This window comes from Marmota marmota, unplaced genomic scaffold (genome assembly GCF_001458135.2).
Source record: "Marmota marmota marmota unplaced genomic scaffold, marMar, whole genome shotgun sequence".
Classification (NCBI taxonomy): domain Eukaryota; kingdom Metazoa; phylum Chordata; class Mammalia; order Rodentia; family Sciuridae; genus Marmota; species Marmota marmota.
The window spans coordinates 50,612,587-50,634,957 of record NW_025999842.1 but is presented as its reverse complement, the minus strand read 5'-3'; the positions used below and the strand labels follow the sequence as shown (position 1 = coordinate 50,634,957).

At 33.9% G+C, this 22,371-nt stretch overlaps 1 protein-coding gene across 1 annotated transcript in view; it reads right to left on the bottom strand.

Annotated features, from left to right (window-relative positions):
* The window catches only part of Tbpl1 (TATA-box binding protein like 1), a 25,653-nt gene extending 3,849 nt beyond the window's left edge, over positions 1-21,804 (bottom strand). Inside the window, exons 1-4 of the mRNA XM_015501451.2 lie at positions 19,462-21,804; positions 2,803-2,980; positions 757-839; positions 528-591 (exon numbers count right to left, since the gene is read on the bottom strand). Of these exons, the coding sequence (XP_015356937.1) occupies positions 528-591; positions 757-839; positions 2,803-2,937 (282 nt within the window). The 5' untranslated portion in view covers positions 2,938-2,980; positions 19,462-21,804. The remainder of the gene's footprint in view (positions 1-527; positions 592-756; positions 840-2,802; positions 2,981-19,461) is intronic.
* Positions 21,805-22,371: the final 567 nt, after the last annotated feature.

Genomic DNA, 22,371 nt, shown 5'->3' with positions numbered 1-22,371 from the left:
CCCCACTCCCCACCAGCAGTTCAGCTCCTTCTAAGACTTAAGGTCATCAGAAAGAAACTAAACTTCCCAACACTATAAACATCCAAATCCCAAACAGCCTGGCCCACACCTTCAAGGACTATTTCGCCCTTCTCTTCCACTTAGTCATCATTTGCAAGTGACCTAGCAGGTTCATAATAAATAATAATTTATTTCAAAGTTTTGTCTGTACAAATATTTGAAAAGGCCGACAGCAATAAGCCTGCTAACCAGTGTGTCCACATCACCAGGGCCTTGCAGGTCTCAGCTCATCATTTTGACCTGGCATTTTTGACAATTAACTTGAAAGGGAACAAGTTTCTTTAAAGGAAAGGAGATTAGGAAAAGCCAGGATCTTTTTAAAATATCCACACAGCCAAGTTTTGCTACCAAATTTTCATGCTGAAGGGCAGTATATAAAACTCAGAAAAAGTCAATCATACGAATTCTATTTTACAAAAATAAATCCTTGAATATTTGCAGTTTTGTGTAATTTTTGAAAATGTTACCTGAAAACCTAATTTCTGCAGACTGCGGGCTAAACGTCTGGCACCAAATTTAGCTTCTTCTTCGCTATGTTTTAAGGAAAGAAAAAGACCAAGTTACACAGGAAAAAATACTTCACACTGAGGAACATAACCAACTTTACATAGAACTTTGTTTTTAAGTCTACGAAAAGCACCCTTTCCATGGGGGGAAAGTAAAAAATAAAAAACTAAGAACCCAAGAAACATTTACCTTGTTGCTCCAGTGCAAATGATTTTTCCTGAGGACCAAATTGTAGCTGTAATTCTAGGTTTTCTAAGCTTCATTAATACTTTCTGAAAAAAAATAATCTGATTACCTAATGATTGTTAATTTTCATGTATGGTTCTATTTTGTATAGCCATGCCAATGTCTAAGTATTATTCCAAGCTTATTCAAAGTTAACTTCTCTCTAAATCACCCAAAATGAAATTAGTTCAAGACTGAATAGAGAACACAATTAATCTCATTAAATATTTAATTAATTAAAAAACAAGATCTACATAAATCTCTCACTACATACTTGGTATCAACAAACTATAAAAACATAAACAGTTCAACTCTTTCTACTCTAGTCATATCAATGGAACTTTCATGGATCCTTTAGAAAGGAAAGTGTGAAACATTGCTCTAGTATTTTAGCATGATGACACGGAGAGATTTTTTTTTCCTAGGAAGGTTGACTGAGAAGTTTTAGGTGATGGAGAAACTGGTGGTGAGAAACATTTAAATGCAATATAAACTCAGTCCAATGTTTCTCAGTCAGTCAGTCAGTCGTGTATGAAATTTTATGAGGTATTTTATTTATTGTCATTTTTGGCAGTTTTAAGTCTCTCCAAATTTAGTAATGTTCTAATTTGATAATATTGCCTATGACAAAAAAACTAAAAATGTAACTAGAGTTTTAAGGAGACATGCCTGATTTATTATATTACTTTATCCCAGTAAGCATTTATTTCTTTCTTACACATAATAATGGGCATGTAATAAGTATTTCCATAAATGAAAAGTTAAAATGAAAATTTAAATTTACATATTATCTTAGACCTTAATCCTTGATCTATTAATTCAGACTGTGTAGATAATTTTGTTCTATCCCAGACCTTTAAATGCCTTTTATATATAAGGAATCTAAAATTACATTTCTCGCTCTGACATTTCTCTTGCTCTGAAGATTTCAGTGAGGAGCTTGAGTATGTAACAGGCATCTCAACTCTAGGATGCAATATAATGTAGTGATGGGTACCATGAAGCAGAATAAAGCAGGGCTACAAATTAGAGAACAGTGAAGGAATGGGTGTTGCCATAGATTGATCAGGGTCGGTATGGTGGTCATGTGTGGTGAGAGATCAGAATGCAGTGAAGATATTGAGGGAAGAATGTTCCAAATGTAAGACACAGCTTCTCCAAAGCTCCTGATGTGCAAACATCAAAAAGTATATATTAGAGCACTATTCAAATATAATTAAATTTAAGTACATTTGAAATATAAAGGTCCCTTTCTTCAGTTCAAAGACATTGAGAGATCTGCCTGTTGAACAAGCTGTAAGAACACTAAGGAAACACATTTTTCTCCCTCTCCATCCACACATGCCTACTCCCCCAGCCCTAGCCTAGATTCTAGAGTTGAAATTGCAAGAGAATCAGTGATGATTTGTCACCTTAGCAGTAAAATCTTCCTAAAATTCATGGCCTTTTTGTAGATTCAACTGAGTTATATGAATACACAAAGAAATGTATATATCTATACAGGTATAGATGTATAAATTTACCAAAAATCCTGATAGAAGTATATACAGGAATCGTGATTTCTCATTTTACAAGTAAAAGGTGCTTTGCAGATAAATTACAAACCAGAAATATTATCAAAGTAGTGATGGATGACTGGTAAACAATCTTTAGAATTATTTCTGAGGATAATTTTAGCAGTTCTAATGATGCTTTCTTAAAGAATGCTATCTTTCTGAGTGAAACATATGTCAGCAGAGCCAGATAAAAGTCTAATAAACACATATCTAATTATTTTTAAAAAACTGAGAGACTAACATGTCTAACCAATGAATTCTTTGCTAAGACTCAAAGATAGGTAATTTCCAAAATTTGCTACCTCCATGAGAGGAGGGGCCATTGTCTTCAGGACTCAACAACCTATGGAGTACAACTAGCACATAGTAAGGTACTCATAAACTATCTGTAGTATCATTCATGGAAGTATAAAATTAGGTTATGATAGTACACATACAAAATTCAAATACTTACCCCAACATCACGCTTATAAATTACATTTGCTCCCTCCAAAGCAATCTTTCTTAAGTTCAAATGGCATCTTGTTCTAAAAACACAGACTACATTTGTAATTAGAATGTCCAATGCAACATCACTGTCTGCATCCATTGGGGTAGTTTAAAACTTAGCTTCTGGCCACGAAGATCACATCCTGAGAAATAAAACAAAATAAAAGTCATTAAACTCCTTTACTAGACATTCATTAATTCTTTACTCACTGATACTTCCTGTTATGCCAAGGACACTAGAGGAAAAAAAATGAATAAGGCAAACTGTGTTGTCCTCAAGGAGCTCACATACTTGTGTGTATAAGCAAAGCTCTAACAAATAGTTATGCAAAACCAGTATTAATTTTACAAGACTCCTATGATAACAGCATTGATATAAATAAATAGGCAAGCCCTACTTTTTACTGAGCACATGATCTATAGCCAGCTAAAAAATGCTATTTGGGTTTTAGCATTTTAAAAAATAAACAATGGATATCTGCCTTTTCTAACTCTCACCTTCCATACATACAAATCAGCAAATATAATAATATACTATGATTATTTTATGATACTTTGAAGACAAAATATGAAAAACTAGTATTCTATACAAGCATTTGAGTTATTATATGACTAAAACAATAAGCATGCCAAGAGATCAAAGAGAAAATTCCTTCTTTTTTTGCCTTTTAGTTTCTAATAAAGCAGATAAACAAGACAGAGCAAATCTACTTACCATCTCTATAAAACCACATTTAATTTTCTATCAATTGCTCCCACACTTCACTAGATTTGCTTTTACATTCCCATATTCCCTTTACTGTGAATATAATTTTGTTTTTGTTTCGTGTGTATGTCTGAGCTACCCCAAGTTATTTCTACATACACGAGGTGGGGCGAGGGTGGCAGTGGACTGCTGTGCCTTAGTGCTGTCATTTGTAACATGAAATAGTGCCTACCAGAGTGGTGTGAATATTGCATAAAAACTGAATGAGAGGGCTGGGGGTGTCGCACAGTGGTAGAGTGCTGCTTAAAACCATGAAGCCCTAGTTCAACCCCCAGATTAGAATAAAAATTTTTGAAAATGATAATAATGTATGAAAAGTAGGAAACACATATATTTGGAAAATAACAACACAGTAAATGATAGTGGCTGTTGATGAAAGTTCAAATCAACAGGCAGATCAGAGATTTCCTCATATCACTTGCCATGATTATACTATAGCCAATTTATCAAGCCATCTGATCACTACCAAGCTTTTTCCTACAAAAACTGTGAAATAACTGTGAGGCAGAGGCTCTAGGGTGCTCATTCTAACATCAATTTTACTCTTCCTTTATAATGACCAGAACCCAGATGTCTAGCTGGGTAGACTGTAATAGAAATAAAATACTAGAGAATTCAGGCTCCTTGGCTACGGACACAGTCAAGTGGCCACAAGACTATGTTCTGGTTCATGATATACAAATAAAATGGTTACTGTTTCCTGGGATGTCTGCTTAGAATGACAAGCTAAGCCACCAAGGATTCCTTTGCCTTTCTGTCCTTCATTCTTGCTGCCTGGAATTTGGTTATGAGTGCTAAAGCTGAAGTAGCCATTTGGGACCATGGAACAATGAGATGAGACAGAAGAAGCCTGCTCCTGTTGCTGTGCTCTTATTATTTCTGTACTTCCTAACTCTAGATCTCATATGTGTGAGAGAAAATCAATTCCCCTCATTTTGAGTTTTTGTTATATGTGGCCCAATATAAGCTGCTACACAGCTCTGAGGCTACAAAAACCAAATACTTAAGGAGAAACTTTAAATGAAGAATAAATAAAGTTTACTGTTTCATGACATACTTTAAAATATATATATATCTCAAACAGGTTAAAACAAACTGACTCAGATTTACTACTTGAAGTTTTAAAGCTACTAAATTGCCTGAGGGGAACCATACAAGGACAATATGTAGGATTAAAAACATAGGAAATACGAGGTAAAATAAATCTTTATGAATGCAAAGAAGCCTTGAAATTAATCCAAGATTGACAACGGTTTTTACATGCCAGCAACTTAAATTCTAAAAATGAAGTCATAGGAATAGTTCATTTTAAATTATAAAGTGGTTATATTTTAGACAGGTAAACTGGCATGCAGGTTCAGACAATACTATAGCTTCTTAAACATATACCCTTTTTAAAAAGGGTAACTAGAAAGGCAGTCCAGTGAAACAGACAAATTTCAATTTCTACAAAGCATCTAGGGGCCTATTTTATCTCTTCCAGTTTTAAGTGTAAATAATATATCAGAGGGTTAAAAATGTCTACATGAATATTAGTAGTCCAAAATGCTTACGTTACTCCTGAAAATTTACACATATAACTTTGCTTAAAATAAAACAACACAATAGTTATGAGAAAATGGTAAAAACTAATTCCTACTTGGGAAGAAATATTCCAAATTGCCTCTATTATGTTATCTATGATTTGGCACCTAGATCATCTATTTCCCACAAATTTTAAGCTTCTTGAGGTCAAATACCACATCTTAAATGTGGTATTACATATTACATATGGTATGTGTCCGTAAGTGCCCACAGCTCAACACTGCATCTGGCAAAGTGTAAATGTTCAATTATTATTTGGAAAGGAATGGTATAAAATCCAACATTTCAACCCCATATCTATATCTAAACAATTTCTTTTTATTCTAGGAATGAAAAAAAAAAAAAAAAAGAACTTGTTAGCAAGGCTGAAAACATTACCAAAGCCACCTATTTTCATATGAATGTGAAAGAACCTTCTTCTTCCCAACAAGCCCTTTAACACAATATCCATGAAAATGTGTATGAAAAGTACGCTATTATACTTATTTTTTTTTACTAGTTTGTATAGCTCCAAAAGGAATATTTAAGCCATTCTACAGAAAATGAGGTATTTTTTATTTATATGACAGCAGAATGCATTACAATTCTTATTACACATATAGAGCACAATTTTTCATATCTCTGGTTGTATACATAGTATATTCACACCAATTCATGTCTTCACACATGTACTTTGGATAATAATGATCATCAGGTATTTTAAAGTAACTCACAAGTTGTCAAGCCTGCTAACTGAAGTATTACTGCGTGAAATATTTAATATATATGAAAGAGCAAAAAGAATATTACAATGGACATCTATGTACCCACCATTCACCTTCAAAATTAAACCTCACAATTTATGTTTCCCTGAAGGTACTTCTCCTGTTATCACATTCTCATCCCTCCTCCTCTCCACAGTAAACTTCTACTATCAATTTTTATCATTCTTATACATTTTTCTTAAATTTTTTTACATGTATACATATTATGTCCCAAAAGGAATTAAGTCATAATTTTTGAAAAATATACTGATGTATCTGATTTGCTAATACTTCATTTAGGACTGCTACACCTATATTCAGAAGTAGAATTAGCCTATACTAGTCTTTTCTTATACTGTCCTATCTGGTTTGGGTCTGGAGATTATGCTAGACACACTGGACAAGTCAGGAATTTCTTTTCATTCTTAAATTCTCTGGAAGACAGTTCAGAAGACCTTATTTTAAAATTATGTGGACCTGTTTCTTGCTTGTTTGCTAGACAGATTTCTAGAACACTAAATCAGTTTTTTAAAGAGTTTTTAATACAAATGATGTCCTAATTCTTTAATCAGTTTTGCTAAACTAAATATTCCTAGGAAATTTTCTATTGTTAAGTATTTTAACTTAATTTGGTATGTAATTCTTCATGGTTTTCATAATAATCTTTAAAAATTTGTTTTGGTACAGTTAAATCCTTTTTAATTCTAGTATCCCTTATTTGTGCTTTTTTGTTTCCCTCAATCTTGCTGAAAGGCTTTACGACTTTCTTCAAAGAACAAAACCATAAGCATTTGATCCTCTCTGTTTAATTATCTGCCTAACTTCTTATATTGGAAAATAAGGTGAATGCTTACTATGTAATTTTATTTTTTCCTCTTTTCTTGCATAAATACTCAAGGCTACTGCAACCCAGTGTTTTAGGTATTACTAAAGTTGGATATACAATGTTTTCATTGATCCCTTGCTTTTGGTAATATTTAAATTCCATTATTATTTTTCTTAGATTAAGTTAGTATTTATAAGTTCTCTGTATACACTCACACATACACATATTAAACTTATGAGCAACTGAGAAAATGCTAACAAAAGAATAAGATAGCATTTATTCATACTGGTAAACACCAAGTAGTGCTGACAAAGGTGCGAGTAAACCAAAAATTCTCTTAAATTTGGAAAAAAATTTCTTCATGATTATTCAAGTAATTTAAAATGTCAATATACATATATGAAATTGTAGTCAAGTTTGGTAATAAACATGCATCTTGATAAACAACTGAACTGAGCAAATTATAAACAAGACTATACACAGAAATTCTGCTAATAATATGACAATCTGTAAGTCCATCTAAAAGGAACTGCTTAAATAAAGTACAAGTCTCATATAATATACTGATAAATGTATTTTATAAAGTATAAAACTACAAGGGCTCAGACAGATCCATAATGCTTGTTAGAGTAACAAAATATTACCTAAGTCTAATGATAGTTCATTTTTTTATCTATGTAGGTATGCATTTCTATACTTATATCTGCCAAAATGTTAACAATTATTCTACTTAGAACTGTCACATCAGTATTTTTATTATTTTTCTTCTACTTTGTTTAGTAGAGTTTGATTTAAAAAAAAACAGCAAATATGTTACGTTTACTATAAAGAAAAATAAAAGTTACTTTCATTTATATATAAACATCAACAATTTGCTCATGGCCATAATCTAATACTAAGATTTGGTTTGATCAAGTGTTTTTGTCTGTTTCTTGAATAAATGCCTGGTATGAGTTGGATTTGTTAAATGTTACCTCCTAACAAAAAGTCAAATTCAAAACTCCAGATAGGAAATAGAAATAGATTTCATAGAAATAGATTTCTATGAAAATGCACTACAGAAACTGCAACAGCTTATTCCTTGCTCAATGGTGTTACGGACAACAATATATTTTCTGTATTTTAGGTCCTATATTTTAGGACTTTTGAGTGGTATTACAAAGCATTACTCCAGCAACTACTACAAATGCAACCTCCAATTATCACCTGGAAAACACTGCCATCTCCTGGCTCTTAAGATGAATTTCATCAAAGGCTACCTCAATTGGCTAATACAGCATGAACACACAGGATCACTATTCTAAAAGTATGATATGCCATCCAAACTAACTTCAGATTCTTTATAAATTTCCCTAAATAGCACAGCACATCAGAAAATGGACAGTCCCTCGACTGTCAAGTAATGAAAAATAGCATTTTGTCTTTTAGAGTGTTCTTTCACATCTGCCTGACTGTACAGTATAAACCCTACAAAAGACGGCTCTTACCTAGAGTTAACATTTAACTGTGCAATAACATCATCAATTACTTAACTTCTAAGTCTTCATTCCCTCTTCTGTAAATTGGTGATACAATCATTTCCATCTCCAGGGTGCTTTAATGAATTAAGTGTGGTTATCCATGTCAAGTACATAGCATAACACCAAGTGTGTATTAAACAGTAGCTATTAACTGCTTGGTAGATCCATAGTTGAGTATTATAACTAAACAGTTTAATGAATTAATAAAAAAACTTGAGAACTGTCAGAGCAACAGATGGGAAACAAAACGAAACAAACTAGATCACAAAAGGTTTGGCAGGGTTCAGCACACTACAGCCAATGGGCCCGTCTCTGTTTTGTAAAAGTTTATTGGAACACAGCCATGCTCATGTGTTTCTGTACAGACTATGTGGCACAGTTGAGTGGTTCTGACAAAGATCAAATCACCCACAAGCCTAACATATTTACTGTCGCTGTTTAAGACAGTTTGCTAGCTTACATCAGAAGGATTCTTAACTGACTTCTACTAGCTCTTTTAAGAACAACTAATACCAACACTCCTCAAATTGTTCTAGGAAACAGAAAGTGATGGAACACTTCCAAATTCATTATATGAAGCCAGTAACACCCTCACACCAAAACCAGATAAGGACACATCAAAGAAAAAAAGCTACAGACCAATATTCCTGATAAATGTAGATGCAAAAATCCTTACTAAAATACTAGCAAATCATGTTCAACAATATATTAAGAAGATTGTACATCATAACTAACTTGGTTTTATCCCAGAGTTGCCAAGATGGTTTAACATATGCAAATCAATAAATAAAATTCACCACATCAATAGGATAAAAATCACATAATTATTTCAAAAGATGCTGAGAAAGCATTTTATGTTTGATAAAATCCAACACCCATTCATGATAAAAACACTGAAGAAACTAGAATAGGAGGAACTCAACATCATAAAGCCTCTACATGAAAAACCCAGAGCCAACATCATAGTGAATGGGGAAAAACTGAAAGCATTTCTTTTAAAATCTGGAACAAGACTAGGATATCCACTCTTACCACTTCTAGTTCTTGAAACCACAGCCAGAGCAATCAGGCAAGAGAAGAAAATTAAAGTGATACAAATAGGAAAAGAAAAAGCTAAATTATTTCTGTTGCTGATGATCTGATTCTGTATCTAGAAGACCCAAAAGACTCCACCAGAAGACTGCCAGAGTTCATAAAGAAGCAGTTTACAAACCTGCAGGTTACATTATTGGTGTTTAGGAAAGCTACTGATTTTGTATACAAAATAATGAATCTGCTGAGAAAGAAATAAGGAAAACAATTCTATTCAAATAGTCTCAAAACAAATCCAAACCAAAAATAAACCCTAGAAATAAATCTAACCAACAAGGCAAAAGCCCTCTACAATGAAAATTTAGAACAGTGAAGAAAGAAACTGAAGAAGATACAAGAAGATGGAAGGACCTCCCAGGTTCATGGATAGGCAGAATTAATATTGTTAAAATAGCCACATTAACAAAACCAATGTCCAGATTTAATGCAATCCCCATCAAAATACCAATGACGTTCTTCACAGAACTAGAAAAAAAGCAGTGCTGAAATTCATTTGGAAGAATAAAAGACCCAAATGGTCAAAACAATTCTAAGTCAAAAAGGCAAAGCTGGAGACATCACAATACCTGATTTCAAATTACACTGTAAAACTTCAGTGACAAATGAACTAAACAGACACTTCTTAAAAGAAATACAAACAGGTATACAAAAAAAAAAAAAGTTCAACATCTTTAGGGAAATGCAACCCAAAACTACACTTGAGATTTCATTTCACTTCAGTTAGAATGACAACCATCCAGACTACAAACAATAATAAATGCTAAAGAAGATGGGGAGAACAACAATTTACACTGTTGGTTGGACTGTAAATCACTATGGAAATCAGTATGAAACTCGAAGACAGGATGAAAGCACCATATGACCTAATTATACCACTCCTTGTGTTTATCCTATAGAATTAAAACCATCATAATATAGTGATATATGCACACCCATGTTTATAGCAGCACAATTCTCAGTAGTTAAACTATAGAACCAGCTCAGGTGTCTGTCACTGGATGAATGGCTAAAGAAAATGTGATATATATACACACATACACAATAGAGTTTTATTCAGCCATAAAGAATGAAGTTATGTCATTTTGCAGGAAATGGATGGAACTTGAGAACATTATGTTAAGCTAAATGAGCCAAACTCAAAAATTCAAGGGTTGTGTGTTCTCTCTCATACGTGAAAGCTAGAGAAGAAAAAGAAAGGTAGGGGAAATCTCATGGAAATCAAAGAGTAGAGGAAAGAAACATGGAAAAGGAAGGCGGAGATAGAAAAGGAAAATATTGGGGAATGATACTGGCTAAATTATATTGTTACACTGTGTGCAATTGAAATATGTAACAATGAATCCCACCATTATTTAAAAGTATAATGCACCATTTCCTAAGTCTTGAGCAAACCACTATGTTTTTTTTTTTTTTTTTCTTTTTCTTTTGGTACCAGGGATTGAACTCAGAGCCACATCCCCTGCCCTATTTTGTATTTTTATTTAGAGACAGGGTCTCACTGAGTTGCTTACCACCTTGCTGTTGAGGCTAGCTTTGAACTCACCATCCTCCTGTCTCAGCCTCCCGAGCCACTGGGATTACAGGTGTGCACCACAGCACCGGGCTTCACCATATTTGATCAACCTTAATCCAGTCTATACTCAAAGAAAGGGAATTATATAAGGATATGAATACCAAAAGGTGAGGATCATTGGGGGTCATCTTGGAGGCTGCCTACCACAACTATTGTTTTAAGATTTACTTCTCGTTGTTCCTGAAAAGCAAGTCCGGGGAGCCTTTGTGGTTCATATATCAGAATATACACCTCAGTTTTTTTTAATGATATGGTGAATCATGTTGAAGTAAATTGAATAAATATGTAAGCCAACTTAAAAAAAATAATGCACCAATAAAAAAATGGAAAAAAGAAATAGTTTGCTGGTCACTGAGCCAGCCCAATGAGGAACTATCAAAAAATAACATTTAGCACTGATTAATGTAAAGTCCACATTTTTTTATTAAATGAACAAAATGTGCATATAACATGACCCTTGATAGGACTGTCATTGAATAAACCAGTATAAGAGACACCTGAGGGAAATCTGGCAGTGTGACATTAAATTATGAGGACTTTTCTGTGCTGGGCCCAAGAGCTTATTCTTTAGAAGATAGTCCTCAGGGTTAGCATTTTGGTAGTCTAGTTACATGAAAAAACAGTATGCCTGGACACACAAAAGACAAGTTAAAGGTTTTTAGTTCTATTCATCTTGCTGTGAGATTGCTCCTTAGTCCATCTAACTTTATCCCTCTATCATCCCTCTGAACCTGAATGCAAAGTGAAGAAAATGTAGGAAGTTCAGCTTTGGGATGATGATTTATCTAAACTAGGCGAAAGAATTACACAGTGTACCACCCATATTATACAAAATATCTAATAAATGCTTAAGTAAAAGCAAAAGTATTTGATGCACAAAATCCTCAATACACTAAGTTTAAAAGAAAATTAATCTTCACTACATGTCTCCATCTACTATTTATGACAATTTAGATATTAAGTCTATAGATTGGTAAGCAGGTACCATTATGTGAATAACTGGCATCATAATAATTGTTATGATTTCTCAAAATCTATTTAGAGAGCCGTGATGCTATTTTCATGGAAATCAACAATTCTGAGGGTTGACAAAAACTATCTATTAAAAAAAAAAAACCCAAACACCAAAACACTAAATAGGAGCATATTTTATGTTTTTGTCAATGAAAAATTGCAATGATGCCTAGAAGATGGTGAGAGAAGATTTAAATAATGCTAATTTTCTGAACCACTCATTAAGGAAAGATACAGTCAATGGCTTATGTTCTCATGAAACAGTTTTGTTGAAAAAACTGAAATATTATGAAATATAAGAATTCATAATTTAATACTAATCCTATCTTAACAATGTTTAAACAGCAGCCTACTTAAGAATAAAACTGTTTCAACACAGAAACAAACTTATCTACAAAGAAAACCTGGATGTAAAGACAACAGACATGATCCTAACAGAAGCTATGTAACTATGTACTAGCTCTGAACTGCTACTAATCTCACTTGTAAAACGCAAACATCATTTACTGATGTTCTGAGGAATTACTGAGCACCTCACAAATTATAATATGTTCTATTTAAAATAATGTCATATCAGTCAATGCTACCATTAGTTATACTATGGGTAACACAGGGGAGGGAGACAGTGTATGAAGTTCTTCAACTTACCATGGAGTTTATCCCTAAAAAATCCACCATTAATTGAAAATATCATAAATGGAAGATGCATTTACTATACTGAATCACTGAGCATCTTAGCAACACAGTCCACAGCAGACACTGGAGGTTTACCATCTTGATCAGATAGATGGCTGACTGGGAGTTTCCCAGAATCTCAAGAGAGTATCCTATTACATACTGCTTGCCAGGTAAAAGATCAGAATTTGAAGTACAGTTTCTGCTGAATTAATATGACTTTTGTATTTGTGCAAGTTGAACCATGATAAGCCAGGAACCTTCTGTATTTTATAGAATACAACTTTGAACTGGGAATACAAACTCAAAGGTGAAAAAGTTGGTATACTGTATAAGCAACATTTATTTTGAACAGATATCTTAATATTTCTAAATAAGTTGTCTTAACATATGACTTTCAAAAAGACAGCGTTTCATTCTGATTACATAAGAAAGAAAAAGTTGCTCAGAATCATACTACAGTGATAATTACTGCTAAGTATTATCATATAGACACGTTATTAGATTATTAAATCAATGTATTTATCTGTGCAAATTAACTAGGACCATATATATATGCTTTCTTATCTAGCCACCAAAGGATTTTTACAAAAATCACTGATAACTTGAGGTATGAAAACAAGCAACACTGAATTAGCTGATTTTTCCCTGGATACTAATGAGGGTGAACTTCTCCAATATTACCAACCACTTATATTTCTTTGAAGGTAACTACTTCAAAGTACTCACATTCACTGTTCATTTTCCTTCTGAGATTTCTGATTTATAAAAGCACTTATATGTAAAAAAATATAATCTCTTCCTTTGGTTAAAAATGATTTATCTATACCTCCACATGTGGCTAACTCCTACTTGTTCTATAGTTAGGCATTACCTTTATTGAATCAATTCTATAATAATAGACTGGAAATCAAAGTATTAGGCCCCATGCTACAATACAGGGATCCAGCAATGAACAAGACCTGAGGGAATAGCGTGTATTCTTAGCACTGAGGGGAGTTAAGAATATAAACTGTTCAGTACTTGGTGTGTGTGTGTGTGTGGGGGGGCAGTATAGCCAGTGTTGGGAGAATTAAAGGGGAAAATGCTATAAAATTAGGCTAGAGATGAAGGAGGGGCCTAATTGGATTTTGTGCTATGTTAAAGATTTTCATTTATCTGAAGAGCAATGGTAAGCTAAAAAAAAAAAAAAAAAACATGCATTCACATTTAAAAAATATAGCAATACCCCTTTTGGAATAGCATTGGAAGATAAGAACAGATAAGAAAACCCACTCAGGATATAGTGTAGCAGTCCAGAAGAGAAATAACAGCAGTAACATGAATGAGAGTGGTGGTACTGGTTGAAGATGGGAAGAAACACACAGAAAAAGACAGGTATTTTCAGGAAACTGAATAAACAGGGCTTTGCATTTGATATGGGGATGAGGAAAAGGGAGAGGGAGGATGACTTCAGGTTTATGGTTTAAGCTACTATTTATTGACAGAAAACACTAAAAGGAGGGCATGTCTGCAGGGAAGACAGGGAAAGGAGGAGGGTATTTTGAATTGAAGGAACTAGTGAGACATCTAAGGAGAGATACACAATAATCAGAGAAGAGTGGACTGTTCGGGACTGGTCTAGGTCTAGAGATTAGAAATGAAAATGTGGAAACCCTAGAATAGAAAATAATTAAAATTATCATGGGTAAATGTTTCTTAACAAATCAAAGGAACTGAGAAATCTGATTCCCAAGACTAAGCCAGTGTCACCATTCTGAGTCCCACTACCATGCCATCATGCATACCCCGACCATAGCAGTTTTCCATACCATGCTCAATATCCCCATCTGTAAAATAAGGCAGATAACAGAACCTACCAGAGTGCTGTGAAAATTATGTAATTGGACACAATACCTTTATTTTATTTATTTATTTATTTTTATGTGGTGCTGAAGACTGAACCAATGAAACCACCATTTGACCCAGCTATCCCTCTCCTTGGTCTATACCAAAAGGACTTAAAAACAGCATACTACAGGGACACAGCCACATCAGTGTTTATAGCAGCACAAATTAAACTGTGGAATCAACTTAGATGCCCTTTGGTAGATGCATGGGTAAAAAAAAATGTGGCATAATATTCCACATAATGGAATATTACTCAGCATTAAAAGAGAATAAATCATGGCATCTGCAGGTAATGGATGGAGTTAGTTAGGGAGAGGGAGGATGACTTCAGGTTTACGGTTTAAGCTACTATTTATTGACAGAAAACACTAAAAGGAGGACATGTCTGCAGGGAAGACAGGGAAAGGAGGAGGGTATTCTGAATTGAAGGAACTAGTGAGACATTGAAGGAGAGATATACAATATCTCTGGAGTTAGAGAAGATAATGCTAAGTGAAGTTAGCCAATCCCCCCAAACCAAAGTTTTCTCTGATATAAGGAGGCTGATTAATAGTCGGGTAGGGAGGGGGAACATGGAAGGAACAGACAAACTCTAGATAGGGCAGAGGGTGGGAGGGAAAGGGAGGGGGCATGGGGTTAGAAATGATGGTGGAATGTGATGAACATCATTATCCAAAGTACATGTATGAAGACACGAATTGGTGTGAATATACTTTGTATACAACCAGAGATATGAAAAATTGTGGTCTATATGTGTAATACGAATTGTAATGCATTCCACTGTCTCATATAAATAAAAAATTATTTAAAAAATTTTAAAAAGAACAGCAAACAGAAAAAAAAGAAAGTTAAGTAAAATTTCATATTAAGTGCACAGCACAGTACTTGCACATGGTAAGCATTTAAATTTAGCTATTCTCACTGTTACTATTATTATCCTTTCTTCATTTTCCATGGACAGAGAAATGTTCAAAAATGGCAAGGATTTCTAGTTACTCATTGCAGTCCTCAAGTTTTGGAACACATTTCTTCAAATTTAAAAGCAATGGATAAGATAAAAGAATATAATTTTGACGAATCTGGTAAGTGAAATTAGTATTAAAAAAATGCCTAAATTTAACCATGAATTTAAAAATATTCAATAACAAAACCATTCCAAATCAAAACAAATAGTAGTTGATTGTGAGGTTTTTCTTTGGGGAGGCAATATACGAGGAAGATGGTGATAGAAATAGAAAAAGAAAGACTGACCAACTACACATTATGAATATTTTGCTAAATTTTACTTAGGTAACTGCATAAGCAGGAAAATTAGAATACAATAGATGTGGGTATTAAATTTGAAAATTAAGTTTTAAGATGTTCACCTCAATTAAATTTCAAGGCATCAGTTTTTAAGTAAGTTTCACACATGTCCCTAGTTTTACTTATTATAGATGGCCATTTAAAAACTGGAAATTTTCTTTCTTTACAGAGAAGTTTGACATTTGTCCTAAGTTACCGATAATAGAAGACTACAATTTATGAGGTTAATTTAGTCATTAAACTAATATAATTTTAAAAATTATTTTTATTTACAAGTATAATTGTTAATTCACTGGGTAGCTAATGGCAGAACAAACACTCTTCTAGCTTCTGGTCAGTGTTAGGGCTGGTGTCCATTAAGATCAAACTTCTCTGTATTCTGATTTTTATTAAGGGTTTGAATGCAGGTTCAAACTTGAGCCATTGACAGCAAGAATTTAAGAGAAAGCACAGCAAGATGAAAACACAAGTGAAATATCCTATTTGAACAGTTTTCTTTCAACTGCTTTTATAGGGTTACCTTTTATATAAAAATTTGCTTTAGTGTAGACAACTCATTTCAAGGTCTCATACATGGATGTTAATTTAAGAAAGGGATTATGAAATTAATTAATTGGAAAAATAGTATAAAACTTTTATAGTATCAAACTTTCCTTGTTAAAAAGAGCAAAGATTAAAAAAAAACAACATACATAAAGCAAACAGATTACAGAATATTCTTTCCTCATGTAAGCACCATTAAGAATTTCTTGTTTGAGAGTTGAAAGTTACTTTAAAAAAGACAAATACAAAGAATGTGGCTAGAGATCAGAAGAAAGTCAATTTTTTAAAAATTTAAAGTCTGGACAAAGTCTTTAAATTAACTTCAAGTAGCACAACAGTAAGGTAAGAAATTTGGTGATAATATTCAAGCAAAAGGAAGGGTTCTTACACAGAAGATAACTGCAAGAGTGATAAGGAAGTTTTTCAGTTTGAGCTATATTAACTAAATTGCCCTTACTGTAAACAAATTACCCATGGCAGACTAACTTTATAAAGAAAAGGTTTACTTAGCTCACACTTTTAGAGGCTCAAGGGCATGGCATGGTATTGACATCAGTTCTGGCGAAGGTTTACTTACTTACTGGCAGAGTGCGGAGGCAACTGAGAATCATCACATCATGAGACAGGGGGCACACCTGTTTATGTGTGTCTGTTCTCTGTTCTGTTTCTCATAAGACCACCAGGATTTAGTCATGGGGACTCCATCCTACCTTATCTAAACCTAATCACTTTCCAAAGGTACCACACCCTAAATAACACAGAGAGAAAAGAAATTTTCCACCCTCAAACCATCATTAACATAAAACTTTTGGATCACACTCTTGATCGAGTGAAGAATGAGGACCATATTCAAACCATAACAGGAACACTGGGTAAGGGGGGAAAAAAAGAAAAGAAACAAACAAAGACTATGAAGAAGCTCCCCTCCCACTACTTCCAAAATATTAACTAAATTTGATAGGACTCTAATTTTTAAACCCATTTTAAGATGCTTCTAAAGGGGAGCTAGTTGAGAACCTACTGGGTTCTCAAAAAAGGTAATCAAAATAATGGAATTTTCTTTTCAGTAAGTCCCTTAAAATGGGGCTATATTCTTACATTATATCATAGACAACATCAAGATTTCCACCCTCTCTTTGCTAGGTCTTGTTTCCTGAACTCTGATTTATACTGGAAACTAACAATCTCCTTCTGCCTCTACACAGTATGTAAAAATGAATGGCTTGTTGCTGAATCCAATGGCACACCTGAAACTCCCTCCTACCAGACCTCTCCAGAGCCTAAAGCACTGGGAACCTCTTATTCTCAAAATTCTCCCTCCCTCTCCCTCCCCATCCCTAGCTTCTGAGGCATGTCCCTTAGGTTCTCTACCCATCTCAAATACTTTTCTGTGGGCCCCTTACACCAGAACTTCTTAATTGAAGTCTAGGACAGTTCCTGAAAAGCTTGAAACAACAGTTCCTGAGGTGAGGAACCCCTTTGAAATTGTATACAGATGAGTCTGCTTGTGTGCCTGTGGAGGCCACTGTTTTCCCCACATTCTCAGACACGTCTAAGATACCTGCATGTTACAAACCACTGCCTTACATCCCTGTCCTCTTGAAGCTTTCCAGGCTTCAATTGCTACCCATAAGCTTACAGCTGCCTATGTTAATCCTGATCTATCAGAGATTTGATTCCACATTCCCAAATATTTATTAGGCCTATCTATTAAATTAAAACAATACATCCAAAACAAAGCTCATTGATCTCCTTAAAAATACTTGTTCTCTCTTTAATTTTAGTGAATGGAGCCACTATCCAATATTCACATGCCTGAATCAGAAATTTCAGAATCCTCCACCCGGTACTCAGAATCTTTCATCTTTCAATTTTTCCTTATGCCCAGTTCACTTTGATTCTAGCTTCTTTTCTGCATTCAAATCAAGGTTTATTTTAGGCTTTCTTACATATCATTATGGCTACAACCCTATAATGGAACTAACTCTTCACTGCAGATAGTCTCCAAAATCTAGTTCATCTACCAAACAGCCACCAGAATTATCTTCCTATTTGTACCATACTCCTACTTAAAGAAATATCTCTTGGCTCTTTTAGAAGAATATAACAGAATCTAATCTGCTTGGCTTCAAATGCAGTGTGCATCCCATTTCCAATTTTCTTTTTATAATCTAATCTTTCACTTCCAATATACCTTAACATTCTCAACTTTTTACTATTCCAGCTTACAATGGCTGACTTTCAAGATTTTATACCTGCCTAGAATGCCCTTTCCCCACTCCTTCAAATAACAAACTCTTACTTTTAATTGCACTTAGTATGTAACTGATGTGAGCCACAGCCTGTGGGTATACACTGGGAATACAGCTCAGAACAAAATCATCAAGCAAGAAACCTCATAGCAGTTATATTCCAGCGGAAGAAAACAAGCAATAAATAGGCCAGCAATTTTTTAATCAGAGAATATGATCGAGGAAACAATATGATAAAAGAAACTTTAGGAGGAATGATCTGGGGAAGGCATTTCAAACATCTTAGAGATAAGAAATGATTTTTAAAATGAGATCTTGATGGATAAGAGGGAGCCAATGAACACTTGAAGAGGACTCAAAAATGAGAAGTCCTATCTGTATTACAACAGCCTGCTAGATCACAGGGACCCAGCTTCCTGAAGAAAACTGCTTTGTTTATTTTTTTATTATTTATTTATGGTACTCTGGATGGAACCCAGGGTACTCTAACACTGTGCTACATCCTTTTTATTTCTTTTATTTTGAAACAGGGTCTTGCTAAATTGCCCAGACTGGTCTTAAACTTGCAATCCTCCTGTCTCAGCCTCCTGTGTTACCTTGATTACAGATCTGTGCCACAACACCCATCTGAGAACTGCTTAATTTAAATATGTGTCTTTAACTAGATCTTGACTCAGTAACTAGCAGTTGGTTCTAAACGCAATAAAATATTGCTAAATTAAATAAATATTTTAAGGACAAATTAAGGAAAGAATTGTGGGGCTGAGGGATAAGTAGAAAATGCAGACTTTTATCATGACAACAATAAGAATTTTAAAGATTAGGATTTATACTTGTATACCTGATATAGTGGCACATTGCCTATAATCCCAGCTACTCCAGAGGCAGAGACAGGAGGATCTGAAGTTTGAGGTCAGACTGAGCAACTTAGTGAAACTCAAATCTTGAAAATATAAAAGGCTGGGGATGTAGCTCAGTGGTAAAGTAGTTGTGTAGAATGCTCAAGGGCCTGAGTTTAATCCTCAGTACTGCAGGGGACTGGGAAGATTTACCTTGTAAAAAAGAATAAATCAAGAGGCATGCATTTGCATCATTAATATATACATGAATTAAATGATTATCCAAGTAGTTTCACACTATACATGAAAGTGGAATTTGCAGCCCCAAAGCACTCAAATTTTCAATTTGTCTTATGTAGCTGGAATTATCAAATTATTTCCCTGATTAGGTAACCTCAATATTTGGTTTTAGCTTTACTAGAAATAAAGCTACCTGACCAAGCCAAGTTATTACGTGTTTGAGTTAGGACTTCCAAATTCTAAAGGGCAGCTGTATTCAGGAATATTTGCAAATACAGAAATACATTTATGATACAAGAAAATATTATTTTAATTAAAATATACACATGGACTTTCAGCACTATTTACATTCCATTTCCTTCCCCCTAAATGTTAACCTCTCCTCTATTTCACCCCCCAGGGTCTAACTCATCCATATCTTACAGTGATTCCATGAAAGCTGAAGCCATCATACAATGACTGTCCTGTCAGTCACTTTCAGGATATCAGTTACAGAAATTGATGATAAAGTCATTACTCTTCTATCTAAAAGTAAGAGTGAGGATACAACACAAAACAAAGATATAGATTCAGACATCTGAAACACTTTCAAGTTTAACAGGCCCAAACCAAAAATCTAAAAAGGGTAAATCAAGAGGTACACATTCTTAATGCATACACGGATTAAATGCACTCATGTATTACTTGTCAGATAGGATATATCCTGAGAAATGTGTCAATAGGTGATTCTGTCACTGTGCAAACATCACAATATACTTTCACAAACATAGATAAAATAGCTTCTGCTACACACCCAGGGTATATTGTATATATAGCCTGTTGCTCCTAGACTACAAAATCCACATAGCACTTTACTGTCTGAATATTGTAGGTAACAATCACACAATGAATGGTAAATATTTGTGTATCTAAACATATATAAACATAGAAAGGGTACAGTAAAAATGTGGTAACAGCAATTTTTCAATTCCATTATAATCTCAAAAGACAAGAGTAATACATGCAGCCCTTCATTGACCAAAATGTCATTAAGCATAACTATAATTATCCAAGTAGTTTTGTACTGCATATTGAAGTGAAAGTTTCAAGATTACTGGTCAGTCAAAGGTTTTCTTTGCTACACTGACCTAAAGATTTATGTTAGCAATATGCTGCTGAGAAGATGATAAATTATTCATAAATATATTTAATCTACTGAGCCATGTCATATCCCTTACTTCATATTCCCCAAGAATACAGAACAGACTGCTTTTGAGATTAGCACACAAAATCTGAAGAAGGTCTCATGAATTGGTGACTGCCTTTAACATGGTTGTGCCTCCTGTGACCACCAAAGGTGCCCAACTGTGGTCAATTAAGGGATCCCAGCATAACTTCAGTAGGCTGTACAGACACACAAGTAATGGGATGCCCAAGAAATGCACTGGAGCCATAAGCAGATAAGAGAAAAGGGCTCTATGGCAAAACATAAGTATCTGACAAAAAGGATGGAGTCGTTTTTGTTCTATAAAAGCATCAGGTTCACCAGGAGTCTCAGCTAAGGTTCAAATAATAATTTGCTCTATAAATGTTGACTATTGCCATAAATCAAATACTCATCTTATTTGCACTTTGGGGTTACATATTGGCTTTACTGTCTTGATATTTGAAGGACAGCAAGCAACATCTGTCCCTGAAAAAGACTGTGGTGGAAAGGACAATAGGGAAACATTAACAATGTGTTAGACCTTTGCTCAAAACAGGGAAGTTTAATAGACAATAGTATTGACATCCTGGAGACTTGCTGTATTAAAAGTTTCCCAACACAGTCCTCAGGGTATCTGAAATTAAAGAAGCTCTATCTCTACATCTATAATTTTTTTTGGCAAAGTAGTTGTGATCATTTCTTCTCTTTTCTTAGTATTTTTCAGATCTATAATAAATAATGATAACAATATTATATCAATACTAAGCTAATTCTTGCCAATCTAGTTGCTCAACTAAATCAATGGTCTCAATTAGAATTCACTTTCTTTGAACAGAAAAACAAAAGCCACACCTCTGAAGAGAAAACAAATTTGCTAATCTCCTTAGTGTGTAGAATTTTATAAAAAAAAAAAAACCTAAAATGAATAAAACTAGCACAACATGGAAAAAGGAATTACAAAACATTATCTCTTCACACTTAAAGAGCAATACATTTAATAGTATATTTCATATACACTTTATAATGTACATTGTATAAAAATGTATTTCAAGTAATAAACAAGACCTGGATATTAGACAAAACAGAAAAGAGTTTAAAATTCATTTTGTTTAAGCAGAAACACTTTTTGTCAGTAGTTTCAAATGTTCATACATTTAAACCAAAACATTTGGACTTAACTTTAAAAGTTCACTATCTCAATAGCAACTTAAACAAAGCTGGAATTATCAAATTATTTCCCTGCGTAGGTAACCTCAATATTTGGTTTTAGCTTTACCATAAATAAATAATTCTATAATCCTACAAAGTCATTCTTAACCACTTGAACTACTGGGGCAAAGCAGCAATTTCAGCAACTTCTAAAATTACAAGAAGGCTACCATTTAGAACATTTACAGTCACACAGAAAACTCAAAGTTAAATGGACTGGCACTAACAAGCTTCAAGTTTACCATCAATTAAGGTTGTATAAGTAAAAAATAGTGTC